This window comes from Talpa europaea (assembly GCF_964194135.1).
Source record: "Talpa europaea genome assembly, chromosome: 1".
Taxonomy (NCBI): Eukaryota; Metazoa; Chordata; class Mammalia; order Eulipotyphla; family Talpidae; genus Talpa; species Talpa europaea.
The window spans coordinates 9,965,113-9,992,942 of NC_140073.1; the positions used below are offsets into that span (position 1 = coordinate 9,965,113).

General features: G+C 37.5%; 3 protein-coding genes across 3 annotated transcripts; 1 reads left to right on the forward strand and 2 right to left on the reverse strand.

Annotated features, from left to right (window-relative positions):
• Positions 1-5,395: 5,395 nt before the first annotated feature.
• On the reverse strand, positions 5,396-6,313 carry LOC311171607 (olfactory receptor 9G9-like; the record flags this gene model as incomplete). Its single annotated transcript, XM_084234583.1, has 1 exon — positions 5,396-6,313. One exon carries the CDS (start codon positions 6,311-6,313, stop codon positions 5,396-5,398), a length of 918 nt encoding a protein of 305 aa, XP_084090709.1.
• Positions 6,314-13,370: 7,057 nt separating this feature from the next.
• On the reverse strand, positions 13,371-14,288 carry LOC311171599 (olfactory receptor 9G9-like; the record flags this gene model as incomplete). Its single annotated transcript, XM_084234571.1, has 1 exon — positions 13,371-14,288. One exon carries the CDS (start codon positions 14,286-14,288, stop codon positions 13,371-13,373), a length of 918 nt encoding a protein of 305 aa, XP_084090697.1.
• An 11,625-nt stretch (positions 14,289-25,913) lies between these two features.
• Positions 25,914-26,849, forward strand: LOC311171264 (putative olfactory receptor 2B8; the record flags this gene model as incomplete). The annotated part of the gene is made up of 1 exon (XM_084233954.1): positions 25,914-26,849. One exon carries the CDS (start codon positions 25,914-25,916, stop codon positions 26,847-26,849), a length of 936 nt encoding a protein of 311 aa, XP_084090080.1.
• Between the last annotated feature and the right edge of the window lie 981 nt (positions 26,850-27,830).

Here is a 27,830-nt window from a genome sequence, read left to right on the forward strand (position 1 = left end):
TATTTGGTTTTTATTTTTTCTTTGGTTCTTCATTTCCTTATTGAATTTTCATATTCACATAATGCTTATGTTAAATAAATTTCTGTGATTTTTTCCTGTAAATAAAACTTTTGACAATATAATTCTCAGCTGAAAATACTAAGGCAAAATTTTACCTTCCCCATTCACAAACATAGACGTTCTTTCTTGCCTGAGCTGCTATGCAGGGATCTTTGACAAAGGGAGAGGCAGATTGATAATCATGTTGAAATTTCAGAATGGACCCCGATACACTCCATTCTATTAATCAATCTGGTTATGTCAAAAAAAAAAAAAAAAGGAATATGTGATGTCATTATAAGTCTTCTGGGTCTGAAAACAATGACATAGTTTTATCTTAGTTTTTATCACTAGCCATGTGCAATGCTTACAACGTCACTTATCACAATTTGATATTATCTGTAGAATTATTTGCTTTGTGAAAATGTTAATTTTTTTTGCCAACATTTCAATGCTTCCTTTATAGTCCTAAAATAGTCAACATAATCTATCTATAAATATATATGTATAGAAAATATCCTAAGTATAACATAAAGATCATAAATAAGCAGTTCATAATGTAATTATTATACAGTGGTAATAATGGATTTATTATAAAATCATGTGAATTTCAATATGTAAATACCGGATCACTTAATTAGCTACAAGTGTATGCAGAATCAGTAAGATAGCATTTGTGACCTCAACATGAAGAGTTTTTATATTGTTGGTAAGATTTTTCTGACCAGGTAACTAATTCTCAATAAAGCGCTAAACAAAACAAATGATAATCTCTCAAGTTTGAACTCCTAGCCAAGCTGATATACAACAAAACCCAGAATATAGGGTTTGTGTTTACTTGTAAGGTGTAGTAGATCTCAAAGCCATGTAATTATAAAGGTCTTTGTTCAATCCCCAAATGGCCATCTAGTCAGTGGATGAGGAGAGTAGGATGTTTTTCTTTGGATAGGACTGTAACATCCTTGTCTACTACAAAGTAAATATTGCTTAGGTAGGTACTGGTTGAATAGTTCTGTATTTACTAATCAAAACTAGAATACTAGGAGAATCTGGTGTCACCTAACATGTTATACTTCCTAATTAATGTTTTGTTATATATTATTATAAACTAAATGCATTTTCTATACAAAATTATTAAAATATGACTTTCGGTACTTAGAAATGAGTCTCTCTTGTCTTCTTGTCAAGGGCTCATGTCCTTGTTTTTTTCTAAAAGAATATCAAACTAAAAGACAGTTGAAGCTTATCAGGTGTCTTTTAGATCAGTAATCTCTAGTTGTGTCTGTTCCTTCCTTCCTTCTGTCACCTAAAATGCTCCTTTGATATTAACAGGACTTTTTTTTGGTGAGTGGTTTTTAATAGTTTTTTGTTGTGTATTTAGTTTTTTTTTCCCCCATCTTTGTCCTATTTACATCAATTGCTCTTTTTTGTCTCTAATAGTGAAAGATGCTCCTTCTCTTGCTGATCTTTCATCAGTTTCAGAAAGTGAAGTTGATAAAGACATTTCCAAAGAGGTTCCTTCTTTAGCACTTACATCTTAGGCTGTCAATGATCCTTGGGCTGATAGTAAGAAAGCAGTGGAATACTAATATCTGAATTAGGCAACTTACCTAAAATTCTCTGCAACACCATCACCTCTGCAGAATTCAAGTCTGCCTGTCCCAGAATCTTTAATATCAGATTTTATCTCCCCAGAGTTGTAGATCTCTGCAACCTCTCAGGAATTCATAAGCTTGGGAGAATAATTAATAAGACAATTCAGCAAACCTGTAGAATCACAAAGAACCTGTAGAATGATGAACAAAAATAATCTAGAGACTGTGATTCCCTGGTAAAAATGTAGTCAGTCATAATTTTTATCCTCATTCTCTCTTGAGTTGTGTAGAATTTAACTCAATGTATGTGCACACATAGATTACATGTTGCAGATATATTCACATGTGTATATTGGTATGTTAAAGCACATAAGTTCAATACCAATATTTTGTTATATGCTGAATATTTCTCTTTTGTCTTTCCAAATCCATTCTCCACCCTTTTAACTTCCTCATTACTCCAGGAAACTCAATGTATTAACATAATAATAGCATTCCTGGGCTCCTGTGCTTTATCTGCTGAAGGGATTAATGAGTGATTGTCATTGGCTGGGAAGAGAATGAGGTCAAAGTGGTTTTCCTCTTCCCCAGTTCCTGCAAAGATGCTTCAGCTGGCTGCACCCCTGGACCCAGACCATAATCTGGGAGGTGACCCATCTCAAGTTCTTCCAGTGCTCATAACGGCTGTGTCCTCTTGCGCCTTCAGGAACAGAGGATGCAACAGCTCACAGAAGTCATTCCTTTTAGGACAATTAAACTATTTTTGGGTATTCTCAACACCAGACTTATTCCTTTGTACTATTTCCTCCCCAGTTTAACCAGTTTAAATGTTACATGATCATAGGTCCTAGAAGGAGTCCCATGAGTTGAACGTTCAAATGGCATTAAATTGTTCACATAATGAAAACTAGACATATGAACCCATTGGTGGAATATGGGACACTGTAATGCATGCCATCCAGGGCATCATGGAAAGATGGAAGGCAGGGTGGGGGGCGGATATCAAGAGATGATTTTTTGTAGCACAGAGGCAGGCAAACAGATATACCAAGCAGCATGTGATTTGTTGGCTTTTGCTGCAGTATAAACCTGAACTATCCAACTGATAAAAGAATAGGCAGCCAGAAAGCCATATTGCAGTTCCTTAGTGTCAGAGACAAAATGAAAGCAATTCTTAACATACCGCAGACTCTAGATGGTAACCGAGTATTTTGTTGTTTCGACATTGTAGTGATATCTCATGAATGTGGTGGTTTCTAAGGAGTGAAGTAGATGCAAACCCGACCCAGCTGACATTCATCTTCCCTTGGACAAAAGCTAGCTCAGGTTGTCATAGCACAGAAACTCAATCTCTGGTATAATTCTCTGTGCTAACTTCAGGTACTTCCCCTTCAGCCATGGACCTCGGGTGAGACAAGGTCCTGGAGAGGACAGATCATGAGATGAGCCAAGGTGTGCACTCACAGCTTGCTCAAGACTTCTTGTGTCTGGCCTGCTGCCATTTCTAAGGGTACACTTTGGGGAACGGGAGGTACCCAGATATTCCGTGAGTTATTGGACACACTGGTTCAGAATATATACTACCTCCAGACATGAGAGGACATTAAATGCACATACTCACCAGCAAGACTCATGGAAATGATTGAAAAATAACATTGACCTGAATGAGTTCTCTGTGAGTCCAAGAGACCAGGTATAGAACTGACCATTATTACCCAGGCTCAGAAAGAGTATTGGAGTTAAATATAAGAATCCGTGTCACCACTTTGCTTTAAATCTGCGTTTATTGTAACAATTTATACTTTGTAACTAATCTTTCCCTCTGGAATGATGTATTTCTAGTTTTATTCAGGTGACATAATAATACTTTTCTGTCCCTGTAATACACCAATTAGACTTATTAGCATTACAACAGAATGACGTATTTTATAATAATTTTTTAAAGATTTTTTTCTTTTTTTTTTTTATGCATACAAGGAATGGGGTATAGCCCAGAGGTGGGTGGGGGAGAGGATTCACCAGAGACAGAGTGGAAAGTAGAACAGGCAGATCTACTAAATTACACTGCAGTGGGAGAGACCAGAGGGGTCTGCTGCGCCATGTGGGTCAGCTCCCTGGATGGGGATTGAGCTCATGCTGCAGTGTCTGGATAGCTTGATAGTGATGAGACTTTAACCCCTGCACCACCAGGGAGGCCAATAATTTTATATTATTGACAAATTGACATTTTAGAAAGTGAGAGACAGTCTGCACAAACAGCTTTCTATTTTAGAACACTCTAAATCCAATCTGTTGGGATTACTCTGACGGGCCCTGCCTCCATTGGGTTACTACATGTTGTGATCAGTATTGATTATATACCTTGGATTTAGTGTTCGGGATAAAGGCTGTGATTGCAATACTGACTGATCTTTCTTTTTCTGTTTTGATCCTACATTTGGGGAACATTTGTCTAATTTTCACTTTCTTCCTTTTTTTTGTGTTCCTTTACTGTTTACACTAACAGAAACAAGGGCCTATTTATATTTTATTGACATATTCCATTAACATTTTCTTACTGTTAAAAATCAAAATAAAATATAACTCATTATGCTTACATTTTTGTTTTATCACTACCTGTATCTATCGTTCCCTGCATAAATCTTCTCCTTTGAGTTGTCAAGTTATTTTACCTCAATAAGTTTTTTTTTTTTTTAATAACTATGTACTGATGCTCAGAATCTCTCAATCTCCACTCCTATAAATAAGAGGGAAGCATGAGAGTTATGTCATGATTCACAAAAATCCTATCTGTGGGAACCTGGCCAGATTTTCCCTTATTGAGGAACGTATGTCAGAGACATATAAGGAGAGTTCATACTTACTCAGTCTGGTTGCACTGAGTTATTTCATGGTGCCTTGGGGGTGTAGTGCTAGTTTTTCTAGGGGAGAAGGCACATATTACATCTATGAGGTTTTATTTTCTTCTGAAAGTTTTAAATTTCTTTTAGCTGTATTAAGTTTTGTGAATTTGATGATAGTTCACAGGATGTTGCAAAATAATAGAGGGCCCCATTTACCCTTTGCCCCATGTCCCCCGTGGTTTACGTATGTTTTACTTAACTGTAGTATATTGCGATCATGAAAATGACATTGACACAATGTATGTGTAGTTCTATTCTACCTCATCACATGCACAAATTCCTGATAGCAATATCTTGGTGATGACCAAGATCAAGATACAGAATTTTCCATCACCACTAAGCTCTTTCTGATGCTACCTGTTACAGCCACATTACCATCCTTCTTCCTGCCACCATCCCTACAGTGGCAAGATACCAAGTTCTCCCCCACAGCTACTAAGATCTCCATCTTTATTCTGTTAAGGAAATAAAAGTGATACTTTTGAACTAGTTAATAGTTACATGAAATATTATGAAGTAATCTAGCATATTTGTTCCTATTTCTATGAAATTACTGTAAGATATCACTCCATATTTATGGGCCCGTCAAAAATTCTTATGCTAAGGAGTGAGCTTAAAAGGAGAGATTTTGATGTTAGGTATTTTCTTTAAACTTAATTCAATTCAAATACTTGTATTTTACATTCAAAGTTTATCTCCTAAATTGCTTTAATTTTCTCATGTTAGGTCTCATGGGTACAAAAGTTTTAACTTGCATTTTATGAATTCTGGGTCACAATGGAGCAAAGAGCCATCTCTTCTTCAAATAAAATAACCAATCACAAGTTCCCTATATCCTTAAAAGGAGAGACTCTTGATTCATTTGAAAATTTTATTCAAAGCATCTTTCACATCCTTATTCCTCAGGCTATAGATCATGGGATTCAACATGGGGAACACGACGGTGTAAAAGGTAGAAACTATTTTGTCTGTTCCCATAGAATAGTTAGAGCCAGGACGAGCATAGATGAAAAGGATGGAGCCATAGTACAAGGTGACAGAGATCAGATGGGAGGAGCACGTGGAGAAGGCTTTGAGACGGCTCTGGGTGGAGCGGATTTTCATGATGGTGGCGATGATGAACATGTAGGAGGCCAGGATGAACACAGTGGGGGTGATGACATTGGAGGCCAGCAGGAAGTACATTAAAGCATGGTAGTCATCCTTCTGGCCACAAGCCAACTTCACCAGGGGAAGCAAGTCACAGAAAAAGTCATCAATGACATTGCCACTGCAGAAGTTGAAGGAAAAAGTTTTCTTAGTAACGATGGAACTGTTAATAAAGCCACCAAGATAGGAGGCTGCTACCAAAAATGTACATAGCTTCATGGACATGGCCTGAGCATAAAGGAGGGGTTTGGAGATGGCCACATAGCGGTCATAAGCCATGGCGGCCAGCAGGTAGCACTCACTATAGGCCAGCCCAGCAGAAAAGAAGAACTGAGCTACGCAGCCCGCAAAGGAGATGCTTTTGTCTTCAGAGATGCAGGTCACTAGGATCTTCGGAGTGTAGACAGAGGAATACCAGAAATCCAGAAAGGACAGATTGCCAATGAAAAAATACATGGGCGTGTGCAGTCGGGAGTCATTGCAGATGAGCACCATGAGGGTGGTATTTCCCATGAGGGTGAGAGAGTAGACGCCGAGGAACAGCACGAACAGGACCAGCTGCATCACAGGGTCTGTTGTGAAGCCCACCAGGATGAAGTCTGTGACTGTGTGATTGCTTCTCTCCATGCTTCAAAGAGACCTGACCTAATGAGGCAGTGAAGAGTTTAATTTTCTCAACTAAATCAAGGAGGGCATTGTCTGTGATGGGCCCAGGGTGAGATCAAGGCTATGGGGATAGAACCTGGGAGAGTTGATGAGGAATCTTGCCTGACTTGGGCAGGTGATGTGAGTTTCTTGAGTCTCAACATACTCTTTTCAATATAGTATATTTTACTTTAGGACAACTTTAGTGTTGTTGGGGTTTATTCATTTTTAAAGAAATTATGTCTTGATTCCCAGGTGCTGTCTAGGCATTGGGGTATAGCAGGGTGGGTGATAAAGTGGCTCCTAGTCTACAGAAACTGTATTCAGATGGGAGAGATGCATACAAGTAAACAAATAAATATAGAAATATATTCAGTTAATGTTAGTTGATACCAGAAAATAAAAATCGAGGGATGGGGTAAAACACACTTGGAAGCCTAAATTCAGTTAGGACATTGAGAGGAAAAACTCCCTTTTCCTAAAAAAAAAAAAAAAAAAAAGGACCAGTTATTCAAAGCCTATGAGACACAGGAAAGTAGGAAAGTATTTTTTTTGTTCGTTTTTGAACTGATAAGGTGATGAATTGGAAAGCTGGAAAAATATGCTCATCCAAGAGATGACATTTTGTCATAAGAATTCACTTGAAGTATTGACATTAAATATAAAACAAAACACAGACTCGAAGGAGACATTCAGCACTTCCCTTTTCTTCCTGAAATCAGAAAATGAAATTCTCATGTGTAAACCCCCCCTTGCTTTGCCAGAAGAAAAGTGTCCTCATTATCAAGAACAAGAAATTGAGATGAAAATAAGCCTGCACAAATCGAGTTTGTTACAAAAATTATTTTTCTTTTTAATCTATGCCACGGTATGTATTGTTACTTTATTCCTTTCTATTGACAAGTAAAATGGTCCTGTCCTATTTTGTCTACCATTCATCAATCGGTGTATGTTCTATTGTTTCTTCTGGGGGAGCAAACATGGACAATAATGCTATGAACATGTTTTATATGGATATGTTTTCACTGATCTTGAGTAGGTATCTAGGAGGACTGCTGAGTTACATGGTGAATATGTAGTCATCCTCTTGAGAAAATACCAAACTGTCCTCCCACCTGGCTCTGACTTTTCTTTTTACTAATCAAAACATTACTGTCTATATTTTTTACTCTAGATGCTTATTGCTGTGAAGTAGTATGATCCTGTGGTTTGCATTTCCATTTTCTTGACAAATGATGTTGAGCATCCTTTCAGGTGTTTATTGAATATTTTCTTTGGATAAATATCTATTAAATCTTTGGCTCACCTCTTAATGAATTGTTTTGTCTTTTCATTGTTGAATTGTATATTTTTACATATTCTGGACATAATTCCTTTATAGATGCATGAATTGTAAGCATTTTCTCCTATTCTCTGGGCTGCTTTTTTATTGCTTGATGGACTCCTCAACGTACAAAAGTCCTAAAACTTGCTAAAGTCCAATTTATCTATTTTTCATGCTTGCTCTTGGCCTGAGCCTTGCTGTGATTCCTTCAAATTTTTGCTCTTCTCTTTAAAGTTATTCTTTTCTTTCTTTAGCCTACCTATGTATCTGAGTTACATTTGCACAATTGCTTCTTTTATATCCAATATACTATAAGAATATTTGGTTTTTATTTTTTCTTTGGTTCTTCATTTCCTTATTGAATTTTCATATTCACATAATGCTTATGTTAAATAAATTTCTGTGATTTTTTTCCTGTAAATAAATCTTTTGACAATATAATTCTCAGCTGAAAATACTAAGGCAAAATTTTACCTTCCCCATTCACAAACATAGACGTTCTTTCTTGCCTGAGCTGCTCTGCAGGGATCTTTGACAAAGGGAGAGGCAGATTGATAATCAGGTTGAAATTTCAGAATGGACCCCGATACACTCCATTCTATTAATCAATCTGGTTATGTCAAAAAAAAAAAAAAAGGAATATGTGATGTCATTATAAGTCTTCTGGGTCTGAAAACAATGACATAGTTTTATCTTAGTTTTTATCACTAGCCATGTGCAATGCTTACAACGTCACTTATCACAATTTGATATTATCTGTAGAATTATTTGCTTTGTGAAAATGTTAATTTTTTTTGCCAACATTTCAATGCTTCCTTATAGTCCTAAAATAGTCAACATAATCTATCTATAAATATATATGTATAGAAAATATCCTAAGTATAACATAAAGATGATAAATAAGCAGTTCATAATGTAATTATTATACAGTGGTAATAATGGATTTATTATAAAATCATGTGAATTTCAATATGTACATACCGGATCACTTAATTAGCTACAAGTGTATGCAGAATCAGTAAGATAGCATTTGTGACCTCAACATGAAGAGTTTTTATATTGTTGGTAAGATTTTTCTGACCAGGTAACTAATTCTCAATAAAGCTCTAAACAAAACAAATGATAATCTCTCAAGTTTGAACTCCTAGCCAAGCTGATATACAACAAAACCCAGAATATAGGGTTTGTGTTTACTTGTAAGGTGTAGTAGATCTCAAAGCCATGTAATTATAAAGGTCTTTGTTCAATCCCCAAATGGCCATCTAGTCAGTGGATGAGGAGAGTAGGATGTTTTTCTTTGGATAGGACTGTAACATCCTTGTCTACTACAAAGTAAATATTGCTTAGGTAGGTACTGGTTGAATAGTTCTGTATTTACTAATCAAAACTAGAATACTAGGAGAATCTGGTGTCACCTAACATGTTATACTTCCTAATTAATGTTTTGTTATATATTATTATAAACTAAATGCATTTTCTATACAAAATTATTAAAATATGACTTTCGGTACTTAGAAATGAGTCTCTCTTGTCTTCTTGTCAAGGGCTCATGTCCTTGTTTTTTTCTAAAAGAATATCAAACTAAAAGACAGTTGAAGCTTATCAGGTGTCTTTTAGATCAGTAATCTCTAGTTGTGTCTGTTCCTTCCTTCCTTCTGTCACCTAAAATGCTCCTTTGATATTAACAGGACTTTTTTTTGGTGAGTGGTTTTTAATAGTTTTTTGTTGTGTATTTAGTTTTTTTTTCCCCCATCTTTGTCCTATTTACATCAATTGCTCTTTTTTGTCTCTAATAGTGAAAGATGCTCCTTCTCTTGCTGATCTTTCATCAGTTTCAGAAAGTGAAGTTGATAAAGACATTTCCAAAGAGGTTCCTTCTTTAGCACTTACATCTTAGGCTGTCAATGATCCTTGGGCTGATAGTAAGAAAGCAGTGGAATACTAATATCTGAATTAGGCAACTTACCTAAAATTCTCTGCAACACCATCACCTCTGCAGAATTCAAGTCTGCCTGTCCCAGAATCTTTAATATCAGATTTTATCTCCCCAGAGTTGTAGATCTCTGCAACCTCTCAGGAATTCATAAGCTTGGGAGAATAATTAATAAGACAATTCAGCAAACCTGTAGAATCACAAAGAACCTGTAGAATGATGAACAAAAATAATCTAGAGACTGTGATTCCCTGGTAAAAATGTAGTCAGTCATAATTTTTATCCTCATTCTCTCTTGAGTTGTGTAGAATTTAACTCAATGTATGTGCACACATAGATTACATGTTGCAGATATATTCACATGTGTATATTGGTATGTTAAAGCACATAAGTTCAATACCAATATTTTGTTATATGCTGAATATTTCTCTTTTGTCTTTCCAAATCCATTCTCCACCCTTTTAACTTCCTCATTACTCCAGGAAACTCAATGTATTAACATAATAATAGCATTCCTGGGCTCCTGTGCTTTATCTGCTGAAGGGATTAATGAGTGATTGTCATTGGCTGGGAAGAGAATGAGGTCAAAGTGGTTTTCCTCTTCCCCAGTTCCTGCAAAGATGCTTCAGCTGGCTGCACCCCTGGACCCAGACCATAATCTGGGAGGTGACCCATCTCAAGTTCTTCCAGTGCTCATAACGGCTGTGTCCTCTTGCGCCTTCAGGAACAGAGGATGCAACAGCTCACAGAAGTCATTCCTTTTAGGACAATTAAACTATTTTTGGGTATTCTCAACACCAGACTTATTCCTTTGTACTATTTCCTCCCCAGTTTAACCAGTTTAAATGTTACATGATCATAGGTCCTAGAAGGAGTCCCATGAGTTGAACGTTCAAATGGCATTAAATTGTTCACATAATGAAAACTAGACATATGAACCCATTGGTGGAATATGGGACACTGTAATGCATGCCATCCAGGGCATCATGGAAAGATGGAAGGCAGGGTGGGGGGCGGATATCAAGAGATGATTTTTTGTAGCACAGAGGCAGGCAAACAGATATACCAAGCAGCATGTGATTTGTTGGCTTTTGCTGCAGTATAAACCTGAACTATCCAACTGATAAAAGAATAGGCAGCCAGAAAGCCATATTGCAGTTCCTTAGTGTCAGAGACAAAATGAAAGCAATTCTTAACATACCGCAGACTCTAGATGGTAACCGAGTATTTTGTTGTTTCGACATTGTAGTGATATCTCATGAATGTGGTGGTTTCTAAGGAGTGAAGTAGATGCAAACCCGACCCAGCTGACATTCATCTTCCCTTGGACAAAAGCTAGCTCAGGTTGTCATAGCACAGAAACTCAATCTCTGGTATAATTCTCTGTGCTAACTTCAGGTACTTCCCCTTCAGCCATGGACCTCGGGTGAGACAAGGTCCTGGAGAGGACAGATCATGAGATGAGCCAAGGTGTGCACTCACAGCTTGCTCAAGACTTCTTGTGTCTGGCCTGCTGCCATTTCTAAGGGTACACTTTGGGGAACGGGAGGTACCCAGATATTCCGTGAGTTATTGGACACACTGGTTCAGAATATATACTACCTCCAGACATGAGAGGACATTAAATGCACATACTCACCAGCAAGACTCATGGAAATGATTGAAAAATAACATTGACCTGAATGAGTTCTCTGTGAGTCCAAGAGACCAGGTATAGAACTGACCATTATTACCCAGGCTCAGAAAGAGTATTGGAGTTAAATATAAGAATCCGTGTCACCACTTTGCTTTAAATCTGCGTTTATTGTAACAATTTATACTTTGTAACTAATCTTTCCCTCTGGAATGATGTATTTCTAGTTTTATTCAGGTGACATAATAATACTTTTCTGTCCCTGTAATACACCAATTAGACTTATTAGCATTACAACAGAATGACGTATTTTATAATAATTTTTTAAAGATTTTTTTCTTTTTTTTTTTTATGCATACAAGGAATGGGGTATAGCCCAGAGGTGGGTGGGGGAGAGGATTCACCAGAGACAGAGTGGAAAGTAGAACAGGCAGATCTACTAAATTACACTGCAGTGGGAGAGACCAGAGGGGTCTGCTGCGCCATGTGGGTCAGCTCCCTGGATGGGGATTGAGCTCATGCTGCAGTGTCTGGATAGCTTGATAGTGATGAGACTTTAACCCCTGCACCACCAGGGAGGCCAATAATTTTATATTATTGACAAATTGACATTTTAGAAAGTGAGAGACAGTCTGCACAAACAGCTTTCTATTTTAGAACACTCTAAATCCAATCTGTTGGGATTACTCTGACGGGCCCTGCCTCCATTGGGTTACTACATGTTGTGATCAGTATTGATTATATACCTTGGATTTAGTGTTCGGGATAAAGGCTGTGATTGCAATACTGACTGATCTTTCTTTTTCTGTTTTGATCCTACATTTGGGGAACATTTGTCTAATTTTCACTTTCTTCCTTTTTTTTGTGTTCCTTTACTGTTTACACTAACAGAAACAAGGGCCTATTTATATTTTATTGACATATTCCATTAACATTTTCTTACTGTTAAAAATCAAAATAAAATATAACTCATTATGCTTACATTTTTGTTTTATCACTACCTGTATCTATCGTTCCCTGCATAAATCTTCTCCTTTGAGTTGTCAAGTTATTTTACCTCAATAAGTTTTTTTTTTTTTTTAATAACTATGTACTGATGCTCAGAATCTCTCAATCTCCACTCCTATAAATAAGAGGGAAGCATGAGAGTTATGTCATGATTCACAAAAATCCTATCTGTGGGAACCTGGCCAGATTTTCCCTTATTGAGGAACGTATGTCAGAGACATATAAGGAGAGTTCATACTTACTCAGTCTGGTTGCACTGAGTTATTTCATGGTGCCTTGGGGGTGTAGTGCTAGTTTTTCTAGGGGAGAAGGCACATATTACATCTATGAGGTTTTATTTTCTTCTGAAAGTTTTAAATTTCTTTTAGCTGTATTAAGTTTTGTGAATTTGATGATAGTTCACAGGATGTTGCAAAATAATAGAGGGCCCCATTTACCCTTTGCCCCATGTCCCCCGTGGTTTACGTATGTTTTACTTAACTGTAGTATATTGCGATCATGAAAATGACATTGATACAATGTATGTGTAGTTCTATTCCACCTCATCACATGCACAAATATCTGATACCAAGATCTTGGTGATGACCAAGATCAAGATACAGAATTTTCCATCACCACTAAGCTCTTTCTGATGCTACCTGTTACAGCCACATTACCATCCTTCTTCCTGCCACCATCCCTACTGTGGCCAAGATACCAAGTTCTCCCCCACAGCTACTAAGATCTCCATCTTTATTCTGTTAAGGAAATAAAAGTGATACTTTTGAACTAGTTAATAGTTACATGAAATATTATGAAGTAATCTAGCATATTTGTTCCTATATCTATGAAATTACTGTAAGATACCACTCCATATTTATGGGCTCGTCAAAAATACTTATGCTAAGGAGTGAGCTTAAAAGGAGAAATTTTGGTGTTAGGTATTTTCTTTAAACTTAATTCAATTCAAATAATTGTATTTTACATTCAAAGTTTATCTCCTAAATTGCTTTAATTTTCTCATGTTAGGTCTCAGGGGTACAAAAGTTTTAACTTGCATTTTATGAATTCTGGGTCACAATGGAGCAAAGAGCCATCTCTTCTTCAAATAAAAGTAACCAATCACAAGTTCCCTATATCCTTAAAAGGAGAGACTCTTGATTCATTTGAAAATTTTATTCAAAGCATCTTTCACATCCTTATTCCTCAGGCTATAGATCATGGGATTCAACATGGGGAACACGACGGTGTAAAAGGTAGAAACTATTTTGTCTGTTCCCATAGAATAGTTAGAGCCAGGACGAGCATAGATGAAAAGGATGGAGCCATAGTACAAGGTGACAGAGATCAGATGGGAGGAGCATGTGGAGAAGGCTTTGAGACGGCTCTGGGTGGAGCGGATTTTCATGATGGTGGCAATGATGAACATGTAGGAGGCCAGGATGAACACAGTGGGGGTGATGACATTGGAGGCCAGCAGGAAGTACAATAAAGCCTGGTAGTCATCCTTCTGGCCACAAGCCAACTTCAGCAGGGGAAGCAAGTCACAGAAAAAGTCATCAATGACATTGCCACTGCAGAAGTTCAAGGAAAAAATTTTTTTGATGAAGATGGAACAGTTAATAAAGCCACCAAGATAGGAGGCTGCTACCAAAAATATACATAGCTTCATGGACATGGCCTGAGCATAAAGGAGGGGTTTGGAGATGGCCACATAGCGGTCATAAGCCATGGCGGCCAGCAGGTAGCACTCACTATAGGCCAGTCCACCGGAGAAGAAGAACTGAGCTACGCAGCCCGCAAAGGAGATGCTTTTGTCTTCAGAGATGCAGGTCACTAGGATCTTCGGGGTGTAGACAGAGGAATACCAGAAATCCAGAAAGGACAGATTGCCAATGAAAAAATACATGGGCGTGTGCAGTCGGGAGTCACTGCAGATGAGCACTATGAGAGTGGTATTTCCCACGAGGGTGAGAGAGTAGACGCCGAGGAACAGCACGAACAGGACCAGCTGCATCACAGGGTCTGTTGTGAAGCCCACCAGGATGAAGTCTGTGACTGTGTGATTGCTTCTCTCCATGACTATCAGCAGTCTCACCTAAGAAGATGGAAAATGAAATTTCAACTTGAATCACTGTGATGATAAGTAGAAATGGTTAAATAACAATGCGCCAGTGTAAGCTAGTTGTCTTGGGATTCAACCATGTAAATGCTCACTTTAGAGTTTTCATTTTGCAACAAGCCATTCAGACTTGACAGTTATATGTGGTTAATAGGTAAATTCAGATACTTTAAAATTTTCCAGAGATCATTTGAGCAAGCATCCTTTTGATCCCGGCAGTGCTAACCAAATGTGGTTAAGCACCTGTCACTGATAGAAGCTGAGAATAAGTTTTTGTAGAAAAGAGGTGGAAACCATGAAAGGAAATTACTTGATTGACTCTGGATTAAGTGGTTGGCAATGTTGAACTGGCTGTGATGGGATGTTCTTATTTTATCTTCTTGGACTGAAGTGCACTGATGCTGGCCTAGGTATTGGTTGGCCTCTGTTACAAGGCATTAGAGACAGATCAATCTAATGGCCTTGTTTCATTCCTTTACCAATATTCACTGTCACATCTCTGAAGTTGTTTAATTATTATTTCCCTTAAAAAAAGTTCAGCTAAAGAAAAAATGTATTTATTATTTTTGTTTTCTTGTGCTTTGGTCTATTTTTTTTTTTTATGAAATGATGACTTAAAACACTCTCAAGTGTTTTTCTTTAAGTGTCTCCGTATATGGAGCATCCTTTTATATATATTTTATATACTGGAATGACATTATAAATGTATATCTCATAGGCACATAAAAATACTTGAGATTATAAGGAAAAATAATATATATATGCACAAAATGTTGGGAAATGTACACTAGATGGATGATACACAATGTTGAGATTATAATGTACACAGCATTAACTCTACAATAATAAACAACTGAAAACAATAATCTACCAGGCCAATTTAAATATAAATGATTTATGTGTACAATATAAATAATAATGTAGTACAAGAAAATTATACATTATTTAAAAATTTTATTGTCTTTGTAAGTTGTTATTATAGAGGAATTTTTCCTTAAAATAACGATACTAATTAGGCAAAATGTGCATATCTTAGAATATGATGTGGAGTCTCAGTGTTCCATCTCATGTCCAGAATTCTGATCATTAATAAGGATTCTCTGCACTTTGAGCTATAAATGTTCAATTGAAATGGGCCAACAGGTATATATCTAGCAATTTTGCCTATTATATCTTTAAAAGAGAATTCCAGTCATACTAACCACTGATTAACTTAAGTTAAAACCCCCAGCAATATAACTGTTATTTGTATGCCCTTCCTCTTGGAATTGAGAAAAACAGTCAGTTCATACTCATCTATCAATAGTAGTGTCAATAAACACCAATGGTAATACTCCACTTTAATTCTGAATATAGTTAGAATGAGATTGTTTCCATTAGGCTTTGGGTGCTGCCCCCCACCAAAAAGTGCCTAATCTAGGTCCATGACCCCACGAGTTAAAATCCGCCCATGCATTTCAGTTCTTCTCAACTTGATTTATCTGCAAACATAGTTTATCACTCCCTCCTGCTGCAAACACTCTCTTTTCTTGGTTTCCAGCTCATCAGACTTGCTGGGTTTCCTTCTGCTGCTATGGCTACATGTTCTCAGAGTCACTGTGCCCACCTTTGAATTCTGCATTTTCCTGAGATCAACCCTTTCCTATCTCCTCATCCACAATCACTCCCCAGACAACCAGCCTGTCTAGTGACTTTAAATGCTCTCCATTCTCTCCATATAGAAACGAGTTAATATTTTTTGCTCTCCTAAACTTTTATCTTCCCTGACCTCCAGACTCATGAACCAAATACCTATTTCACATTTTGACAAACTGTCTAGTGGCATTTCAGGAAAGACCGATTCCTAATGATGCTCCCTCAGCCTGTTTTTCTCAGACGTCTCCCCTGCAGTCAAGGGAATTATCCCAGTGTGGGGAAAACCATGGCATATTCTTGAGTCTTCTCTTTTTCACTGCAACTGACTAATAAGCAGCATTTTGATTCTACTTTCAAAATATGTCAGAACCTTACTTTCCCCCACCAGCTCCAATGGTTCCACCACAGACTAAGGCACTCAAGCTCCTCTCTACAAGATATTTAGTAGCAGGGCCTCCCAAGTGGCACAGCGGTTGAGCACTGGGCTGTGAAGCTGCCTGCAGCCTCTGCAGTGCAAGTTTGATCTCCAGCCACCTGCAAGGGTCCCACATGGCACAACAGACCTCTCCTGTTGCTCCGGCTGCTCCCCTCAGCAGTGTATTTCATCAGTCTGCCTGTTCTGCTCCCCGCTCTGGCTTTGGTGAATTCTCTCACCTTCCCACACTTCTGATTGTACCCAGTGCTTGTATAAACAAACAAACAAACAAACAAACAAACAAACAAACAAATAAATAAATAAATAAATAAATCTTAAAAAAACAAAACAAAGCAGGATATTTAGTAGCAGGGCTTCCTAAAACTCTCTCAGATTTCTCCTGGTTTCTGTCCTTATGTCCTTATCTGATATGAGTCTCTGGACAAGAAGACAGAGGCATCCTGTTAAAATACCTGGTGTACAATGTCACTCTTTTGCTTTCAGTACAATGACTTCTCAATTTTTTCAGAGTCAAACCAAAATCTTTTCAAAGACATACAAGCTTATTACCGCTGCTGCTTATTAAAACTTATTGTAACTTCTGCTCTAGCTTCCCTGTTCACTCCTATCCAGCCACCCTCCTCTCAGTTCCTATAATAAGCAGGGCCTTAGCAGAGCCTTGGCAATTGCTCTTCTCTATGGATAGAAGATTCTTCCCCAGGTGTCTTAAAGTGAACTTACTCACATTTTTTCAGGGGTTTCCCCAGTACCATTTTGTAATCTGCTTACCTGATACTTCTTATATCTTTTTCCTATTTTGTTTTTCTCCCTAACACTTCTATGTCTTATTAATACTACTTATTTTCTTTGCTTTCCACTAGAATATACTCTTTCCCATCTGCTTTTGATGAAGCAATGTTTATTTCACATTAATTTATGGGCTTATTATGAGGGTTTATGGGAGGTTCATTTTAAATGAATCACTTAATAAAAAAGGACAACAACTTAGTGACTGTGCAAAATCTTGAAAACCTGATTCTATGAGAAACAAAAGGGGTTTCCTATGAGAAAAAGTTGAAAACCTCTGGACCTAAACTTAGACTTAATATCTTCTGATTCTATACTTTGGTTATCATAATTATCTCAGAATTTGATCATTTATGAAAATAATAGCTAACAATTTTGAATATTTGAGTTAAGCTTAGTGCTTTGTAAACAGTGTTTTATTTATTTCCACAACATCCATTATAGATATGTTTAATGATCAATAACAATAATTTTACAAATAACCAAATGGTATTTTAATAAATAACTAGGAATTACACAATTAGTTAGTGATGTTATCTTATTCCAGAGACCTAACGCTTAACTATTAAGCTCTTTTCCTTTTCTATATTAGGTTGACAGTTGCTTATGGCCTTCATGGGTACCCAAGCTTTCTCCCTCTTTTGGGTTATGACACCTTACCTCAAAACCAATAGAAAAAAGCCGAGAGATTCAGATGCTGTCCAGTTGAATACTTCATTCATGTGGTGTCAAATAAATTTTTCCACATCAGTTCCAAATCATCATCTGGCAGAGAGAGTCCTGTGTCTCCTACATTTATGGCTAACCTTGCTAATGAACACAGTAACTTTCTTCTCATCTCACCCAGGGCCACTTACCTGCAGTTCTCATAGTGAGAACTAACAAATGACGCTCCCTGGATTTAGATCACTTATAGCTACCTGGGCTCCCCAGTGTATTTGATTCTTTAAGCACCTTAGGGGTTCATAGCTTGGAAAGGCTCTGAAAAGGTAATTAACCAAAATTATGTTAGCTTTATTTAGGAGAATATTGTTCAATGCAAAATAAGAGAATGATTTAAAGAGTAATGGTGCTAATTACTATATTTTGAGAATCTACTTTTTGCAAAACTTTTTCTTGGCACCTTTATTGAATGGTCAAACAACTCTACATAATATGTATTGTAGTTGCAGTGATAGAAGAGAAAATAGATGCAGAGCAGTTAATTAAAATTGCCAAATTCAACTCAGAAGTAAGTACAGTCAAGGTTTAAACTCAAGGCAATGGGATTCTAAAATTCAGAGCCTTTCCATTCCACCAAACATACCTGTTAGTGGCATATAATCTTTTAGTATCCATTTAGCAATCACTACTGTTTTAGAAGTGGACTTCACTTGAGTATCTATACAGATAGATGTTGCAACATATTCGTTCTCACTTTTCATCAACTTATTATTCAATGTTTAAATGACAAGAAAGATTATGTCAAATTTCTCTATTATTTATCATAAGAATATTATTTGTCATAGTATTTTCTATTTGAACTTATATGCCAGGGACTCTGCTCAGTGCTCTCAAAGAGTCTTCTCATTTGAACCTTCACGTTAATCTTGTGAAGTAAGTGTGGATTTTATTTCAAGTTGAGTAGGTCAGGGCTCCAAAGAATGACCTCTCCCTTAAATAGCCCAAATGATTCGGCTGTAAGTTGGTGTCATGTAAGGCTTTGGGAAACACTGACATTGGCCACTGTTATTAGAATGACAGCAATCCTACCTTATGTGAGTCCTACTTTACAAGATATGGAAATTAAGTGAATAAGCATATGACCAACCAAAATTATTTTCAGAGAGAATAAAGTATTTAAGATGCAGTAGCAACAAGTTGACGTGAGATGTGTGATTAGACAGAGCAGGCTGAATTCCAATTCTAACCTTTCATAACTTAGTCAGCTTTGAAAATTTATTTAAGTTGTGGTAAGCTGTTTTTTAACACTCTTTTGGAATGTACCATGTATTTTCCTGCCTTCTGGGACAAAAATAAGTTAAAAAAAATTAAACATTTTCTGATCTATTTTGAGCATGGGTATAGAAGTCTACCACCCTCCAGGGCATTTAAGATATTTGCAAAAACTTACAATGTATTTGTAAAAACTTATTGGTAATAGTGTTCAATGTTCCCTCCCTTTTAGTGTCAATTGTTTAGTTTTATTTTCCATTCCTTCCTTTAATGCAAATTGCCATCTCACCACAAATATTAGGGAAAACTAAGTCTTTTTATTCTCAGCAGTTTTAGAAACTGCCATTGAATGGTAGTGCGGTATGAAGATGTGACTTCCCACACCTGGCATGAAGCAGGATGTAAATGGCTGTTGAGTTATTATGGGGATAAAACAAAATTTCCATGCCAGTGGTAATATCCAAATCACACAACTTAGCAAAATTTGTAGCAAAATCTCATTCCATTATTCCAATATATAAATCAGCTTGTTTCAGAAGCTGATTCCCAGGGGTTTTATTTTTTATTTTTTTAAAGATTTATTTATTCATGCATACAAGAACCAGGGTACAGGCCAGATGCGCAGGAGGGTGAGAGGATTCACCAGAGACAGAGCGGGGAACAGAACAGGCAAACTGACGAAACACACTGGTGAGGGGTGCAGCCAGCGAGGCAGGAAAAGTCTGCTGCGCTATGTGGGATCCTCGCCAGCTGGCCGGCCGGGGATCAAACCTGCGCTGCAGAGGCTGTGGACAGCTTCTCAGCGCTGTGCTCAACTGCCTGCACCACTGGGGGAAGTCCCCAGGGGTTTTATACCAATAGTATTCCTCATGGTTTTTTTGCTTGGGGGGAATGGCAAATGAGGCAATTACTCCAACCTAGGCATTGCCAAGGTCAAGTCAATCTTAATAATATTCAGAAATGTTTAAAGACTGAAATCCCACAGTGATAGATGCGTTCAACCTTAATTTTCTTTCATATCTTGTGTTGATTTTTGCTGAATTGAAATACACATTTAACTGATCTGTAACCACATATACAGATCAGTAGTATTTATTTGGAATATAAGGACTGGGGTGTAGGCTAGAGGTGCGGGGGTAGGGGGTGCAAGATGATTCTCCATAGACAGAGTGGGGAGCAAAACAGGTGGATCTACTGAAATACACTGCTGAGGGGAGCAGCAGGGAGACAGGAGAGGTCTGGTATGCCATGTGGGTCACTCCATGGCTGGGGATTGAACTCAGGCAGCTGTGGACAGTTGCAGTGTTATCACTGAGACTTAACTCCTAGGCTACCAGAAGGCCCTGGACAAAAGTTTCCTTATTTTTTTTTCCTTAAGAAAGTAAAGTTTATTTAGGGAAAAAGAAAGACAAAAGCAAAGACTTCGAGGTGTGATGTACCTGGGAAGAGTAAGAGAGCCCTGGACAAAAGTTTTATTGCACTTGAGTTTTATTCTCCTTGACATCCAAATTTACCACTCCGCGTTGCCTCTGTAATGAAAGTCTTCTTAAATATACACTAAAAAAAGTTAAAGGATTTCACCAATCTGTATTGCCAGGCGGGAATCTGGGAAACAAGTATGGAAACGAGTTCTAAAGTGGTAAACCATGGAGAATTAAATTTATGGATTAATTAACCAAATTTATCAACACATGGATACCCATATACGATTCAGTAATTCACCATTTTCTGAAGAAGCTTAGGAATTTACAAAACATTCAAAATGTTTGATTCCTTTGAATTGTTTAAATACACGCTGAAGTCAAAATTCCCATCACAATTATCACAAAAACATGCTAATCAATAATGCATTATCAATTATCAAAATCATATGTGATTAATTTAAATGTCTCTATTTTAGTGTAACTTGCTAAGATTGGTTACAAGCTTGCTTGTAATCTTACTGTTTATTGCTAGCCCACAGAAAGAGCAAAATTCAAAATTTTAAGTCCAGTTTCCACTAAGTGTGTAGTGCTTTCACAACATTTTAAAGTAAAAAAAAAATGTTTAAGTCAAACCATCTTAAGTCAGGGACCTTCTGTATTTACTAGTAGAGTAACTAGGTCATTCAGCTTTAGTAATGCTGGCAGCTTTTCCAAACTGATGTAATTTACACACTCATTACTAGCATATACAAAATCTGGTTGCTGTCTGTCCTCACAAAAATCAGCCTTTTAACTTTCAGTCATCCTGGTGCATAAGCAGAGATTCTGCATTGTTCTTTTTGTAACACCTAATTTTGCTATCATTTCTTTTTTCTCCCTTATTCTCTGGTCACTTTGACAGAATGTACTGGTAAACATAGTGTTTGGTTCATATGTAGGGACAAAAGCAAGAAGAGGATCTACAAATAGCTGCAGAGACCAGGAATCTCTCAGAACAAATAATTACATTTTAATTACTGGTCTGGGACATTATCCCTCAAGAATCTGAAATCCAGCCAAAGGTCCTAAAACAACAAAAGTCAGATAACTTAGGGATTTCACTGTGTATACATTCATTGTCTCTTTCTTTAATCTATAAAAAGGGCTGGGTTGGACTATAGCAATAATTCATCTGTGGTTATCATAAAAGGACATTGGTTTTATCAAATGAAATTGAATTATTTTTGCACATGGATATCGTGTCTGCTTGTTTTTTATTTCATTTTATTTTATTTTTGGCATGAGTACATGGTGAGGACAGGTATGAAATAGATTATTTCCACGCATCGCTTACGGCCTTTGGGCTTGTTTTGTCAACTGTGCCTGTGGTTAAAATTACCCTATCAGGTATTAAATAATAATAATAGTAATAGAAAAATAAAACCAGAAGTTATTTAACTAAAGGAAAATTAGCAATTAACAGACTTGAATATGATATGGGTCTGCTAAGTGCTCTGATAACTATAGTCTCTGTGATATTCAATGTTCTCATCATTAGAAAGGATATTTTGGAGTTGTGAAGATATTATTTACTATCAGAAAAGCATATATAAATGTGTTTGCCATGTCACAGAGAATTTTAACAGAATGATAAAATTAATATTATTTTAGGGGATTTTTTTTCTTTTGAGGAGAGAATACTTTTTTTTTTTTCTGGGGTTGGAGGCGAAAAAGTGATTGCCTTCCCTGAACTGCAAAACTAGTTAACTTTTGTTAAGATGCTTTCCAACATATTCCTCATTGATGTCAGGAGTTGACCCTTTCATAGTCACTATCTTCCAGGAGTCCCTGCTTCCGCATTTTCTTCTTTCTCTTCCTTGCTTTATCAAAACCAGATCTCAATGACTTGCTCAAGAGGACTGCTGAAACGCACGCTAAGTGGTAAATGGATATCTGTGGTGCAACTTGCAAGTGCTGTGAATGGAGTTTTTAATCTTCAAAGCTGTCATTCCTTTTTTATATAATTTTCCATACTCAGTGATCGATTCACTAGAAAAATATTTATGGGCTTCCTTGAAGTCTTTCCTAATGTTCTTAGGTGGGAGGCAGCTCTATGCTATTTTAGCCCTTAAATGGATTTTTAAAATAAATTTTGTTGAGCCAACGAAGGGCATCATAAATTTGTGCAACAGTGTCCTCATAGGGATGACACGAGTTTGTGTAGGTTCTGAAGTCCTCTGCAATGATTTATATCAAGCATCTCAATATGATCATGTCACTTAGTCCTTCTGCACAGAGAATACAAGTTTATTTCTAGTAAGTTAAATAATCTTGAGGTTTATATAATACTGCTAGTTGTTATATATGAAGCTCTTACTATCTGCCAGGTACTATGCTAAAATTGCTAGACGTACTTTCTCGTAACAACCAAGATGACCTTATGGATTAAATTCTAATATATTTCCTACTTAACACAGGAGTAAAATGAGGCTTACAGAAGTTTAGAAACTCACCCAAGTACCCCATCAGAGAAGTGGTTGGGTTAGGTTTCAGATTCAGTTCGTCCATCTCCAGAATTGATTTTCCCTACATAATAGTTACTTGTAAAATTATCCTGAAAAATGAAGTATTACCAAAGGCCATCTATATCACTGTAACCCATCAAGCCTAACAAACATTAAATAAAAATTAATTAATTACACATTGGAGAAAATGAAGCATTCAGTTCTACAAGTGATTTGAATTACACTTCAAATCAAAGAGCTAAATTTCAAAACTCAGAACTTAAGAAATGTTGGACTATTGTATTTAGATATGCAATGTAGTTCAGACTTTTCACAGTGATTTGCAGAATGGAAAGATGAGTCATTTATCCACATCATTTTTCTTTTTTTTTTTAAAGACATTTATTTATGATTATAAGAACTGGGGTACAGGCCAGAGGTGTGGGAGGTGAGAGGATTCACCAGGGACAGAGCAGGGAACAGAACAGGCAGATAGACCAAAGTACACTGCTGAGGGGAGCAGCGGGAGAGTCAGGAGAGGTCTGCTGTGCCAGGTCTGCTAGCCGGGGTTCCAACTCATGCTGCAGAGGCTGCAGACAGATTCACAGCGCTGTACTCAACCTTGAGCCACTAGGGAGGCCCACACATCATTTTTCATTAAGTATCTAATATGTAAAATAAGCAGGCCTTGAGAGAAGTATAATCAGCGCACATTGTACCTTCATGGCATCAAACCACCTAACATTTTTCTACTTTATTTCAAATTGAATTAAATGGAGTCTTTGAGCATTAGACAGTAATGTTTGTTTGACTATATATATATTGACTAAAATCAGGGTGAATTTATTTTGAGCTGAACCCTTAAGTAAAGCAGAAATGGGAAAAGCTTGTTTAAGTTTCATCACCACTTAATAGTGCTGTGAGAAACATCAGTAATTCCTATTCTGTATACTCAACAGATAATATTTATCTGGTCATAATAATATTTAACATTCATTAAGCCCCATCTGTACATGTCTGGTTATTCCAGGTCATTTATATGCATTATCTCCTTACTTCACCCGCCAACTCTACAAGATGCTACTCCTGACCACGCGCTGGAGATGAGGAAAACCAGGCATAAGGTTGGGGCATGAACCCCTCGAGACCACCCAGTGCATGAGAGGCAAGTGTCAGGTCACAGGATCCTGCAGTGGAGCCTGTGCTCTTTGTCACTAGTCTTGGGTCATTTGATGCTGTGCTATCCTGTTGTCAACTGAGAAGTCCAGGTGGACTTCTGTGAGTGTCATTTGCTGCCATTAGTCACTCCCCCAAAATGACTCCAATATGTCTTATTTGCAGCAGAATTTTCTAACCATCCTTGGAAGACCCTGCAAGGAACTCACACCTCTCCCCCTCACCCCATTTCTTGCTCCTCTTGATGAATACAAGACTGAGGCTTGATATTTCTCCACTTTGCAGACCCATCCTTCTTTATTCTTGGACTTCACATGTTAGCCCATGTCACCAGGTCACTGAATTATTTGATTGGCAAAGTCCTGATTTGAATCAAAATATAAGAAAGCCCTTTAGAGCATATTACCTGTGAATCAATATCATTTGAAAAAGGATGTTTTGCAGAAAGTTGTCTTTTTATGACCTACAACTACTTGTCGCTTAAAAGTCTTCATGATAAAATCCCCCAATTCTTCAGGACAGTTTCTACTTAGTGACTTTCCACTGTCTGTAAGCTCCACAGCAGCAGCAAAAATGTCTGTTATGTTTCCTGGAGTCTGTTCAGTATCTGGTACATAGCAAGGCATCAAAACAGTATTTTTGAAAAGAAGAAAGGTAAAAGTAAAAAAGAAAGAAAAATGAACAAATGAGCAAATAAGTGGTTGACAGCTCCTAGTGGTTGTGACTCTGCCTGCTCCAGGACTCATTATCCCCAGATTTTCTAGTTGTTGCTTTAAATCCACTCAGGGTTGGAATTCAGGTAGATAAACATATTAGCTATACAAAAGTTTAGAGCACATAGGTCCACTGTAGGAGCTGAGGTGCTCTCAGTGAACAAAGCCCATAACTTTAACTGGTCTGGAACATTTTTTACAATATTATTTCTCTGGAATAATTATTAAAGGAATGAATGCCAGATAAATATAGGTCCCTGGATGTCATAGGGGTATCAATGACCGTTATTTGTGGATTCTTGCCTATGTATAAACATTATCTGAAATTTGTATACATCATTTCATGTAATCCTCAAAAATTGGTTCTATCATTATTCCCACCTTATACATAATGGGAGTTTCTAAGATCCCACAGCATGAAAATGGTGAAGCTGGAGAATTGGTGATTTTTTGTGATTCATGATTGATTTTATTGGTGTACACTGACTTTGCTTTTTAAGATGCAAGAATAGAAGTCTGCATTAGAGTGATAGAGAAAAGGCAAAGGCTGATGTTTTTGCTTTTATTTAAAGGTTCATGGGTACACATTTAACAATGCCCTTCACTGCTTTCTACTTGAGTGCTGCATCAGGCTGCTATTTGCTATGTCCTTAGGCACAGATCAAAGACATAATTGGATCTTTTTGAAGAGGAAAGCAAAGGGTAAGACTTTGAAGAATGAATAGGATTTGGAAAGATTATAAACAAGTAAAAGAGTATATCCTTAGATAAAAGGCAAGTCTAACTGCTTAACTTAAACAGTATTTGAGTTTGAAATTCATAATGTCATCCAGAGGAAATACCCCCCAAAACAGATGAAAATCTTTCTATTTGATGTACAGCTCAGATATGATACATTCTCAGACTTGAGTGTTTACATATGTCATGAATTTCCAGCAGTGTAACATATAGGGTGTGTGATTATGTGGTTATTTGAGAACTAGGTGACCTGCAAAATGGATATGATCAAATCAAATACCACTGTTACTGAATTTGTGTTCTTGGGGCTCTCATCTCAACCAAGGACACGACTCATACTTTTTATTATGTTCCTGTTCTTTTATTTATTAACGGTGGCTGGGAATGTTATTATTATCACTGTTATCCAGATAGAACCTCGTCTCCAAACACCCATGTACTTCTTCCTCACTAATTTATCCTTCCTGGATATCTGCTACACATCCACCAATGTTCCACAAATGTTGTCCAACATGGTGGGCAAAAAAAAGACCATCCCATTTGCCAGCTGTGCTACTCAGATGTACTTCTCTCTCTCCTTTGGAATGATTGAATGTGTCCTCCTTGGAGTGATGGCTTATGACAGATATGTTGCCATCTGTCATCCTCTTCATTATACAGTTATCATGGACCGAAACACCTGTGTCCAATTGGCAGCCATTTCATGGTCCAGTAGCTTCCTGAGTTCTATGGTTATCAATGTTCTCACTTTGACTTTGCCTTACTGTGGGCCCAATGTCCTGAATCACTTCTTTTGTGAGGTCCCTTCTGTCCTGAGGTTGGCTTGCACAGACACCTCATTCACTGAGATGGTCGTTTTTATCTTCAGTATCATCATTGTCTTCATTCCTTTTATCCTCATTGTTGTTTCTTATGCCCGGATCCTTCAGTCTGTTCTCAGGATGCGGTCAGCATCTGGAAGGTACAAGGCACTGTCTACTTGTGCCTCCCACCTGACGGTGGTGGCTTTATTCTATGGAACTGCCATCTTCATGTACATGAGGCCCCAGTCAAAGTCCTCCAGGGCTGGGGGCAAGATCATTGCTGTCTTTTACACTGTGATCACACCCATGCTCAACCCCCTGATCTATAGCCTGAGGAACCAGGATGTGAAGGGTGCTTTGCAGAGAGCTATTACAAAGCAGAGGACTTGAGCACTCTTCATAGGACACTGAGGTTAAGCTATAATAATTTCCTTCTGAAGATCATGTGAAAGTAAAATAAAAATATCTTTAATGGTCAATATATCTTTTCAAGGATTTATTTATTTATGCATACAAGAACTGGGGTAGAGGCCAGAGGTATGGGGATGAGCAAATACACCAGAGACAGAGGGAACAGAATAGGTAGACTGACTGAAATACACTGCTGAGGGGAACAGCGGGCGAGACAGGAGACTGCTGTGCCATGTGGGTCAGCCTCCTGGCCAGCTGGGGATCACTTTATAGTGCTGTGCTTAACCCCTTACACCACCAGGGAGGCCCTTCAATGGTCAACATTTGTCCTAAAATTCATAGAAACAGCTGCAAATGCAGCAGGAAACAAGTCTTCTCCAAGGCAAAGCCTCAGTATCCATGTGTGAAAATGATTTAAAGCCACTAGTGACTGATATTTCCTTGTACCCTGATGAACTATGGTTCTTTAAAATCATGACGATCTGAAATTAGTTGTTTGAAATTATATCAGTAAGATGAATCATCTTACTCTTGCCCAGAGACTTTAAGGCATGTTGACATTGAAAAGCATTCTTAATTTCTAACTCAGATACAGAAGTTCCAACTCAGATATCTGTCTTAATTTTGTAGTTTCCAAAGAGATAGAGCCTTGTATCTACTTTAGAGTTTAGACTGGATGCTGACCCCTTTCCAAAAGTCCAGCTTTGCAATGACTCTGTCAAAATGCTGTCTCATTAAAATTTCACCTGTAAGCTACCCTTCCTCCAATTCCTGTGTGGTGGTATTTCTTTATGCAATGGTTCAATAAACCTGAGCATATCTAATTACAGGATTTTTCCCCTAAGATTTATTTATTTATGCATACCAGAACTGGGGAACAGGCCAGAGGTGTGGGGGTGGGGGGGTGAGAGGATTCACCAGAGACAGAGTGAGGAATAGAACAGGCAGACTCCCTGAAAT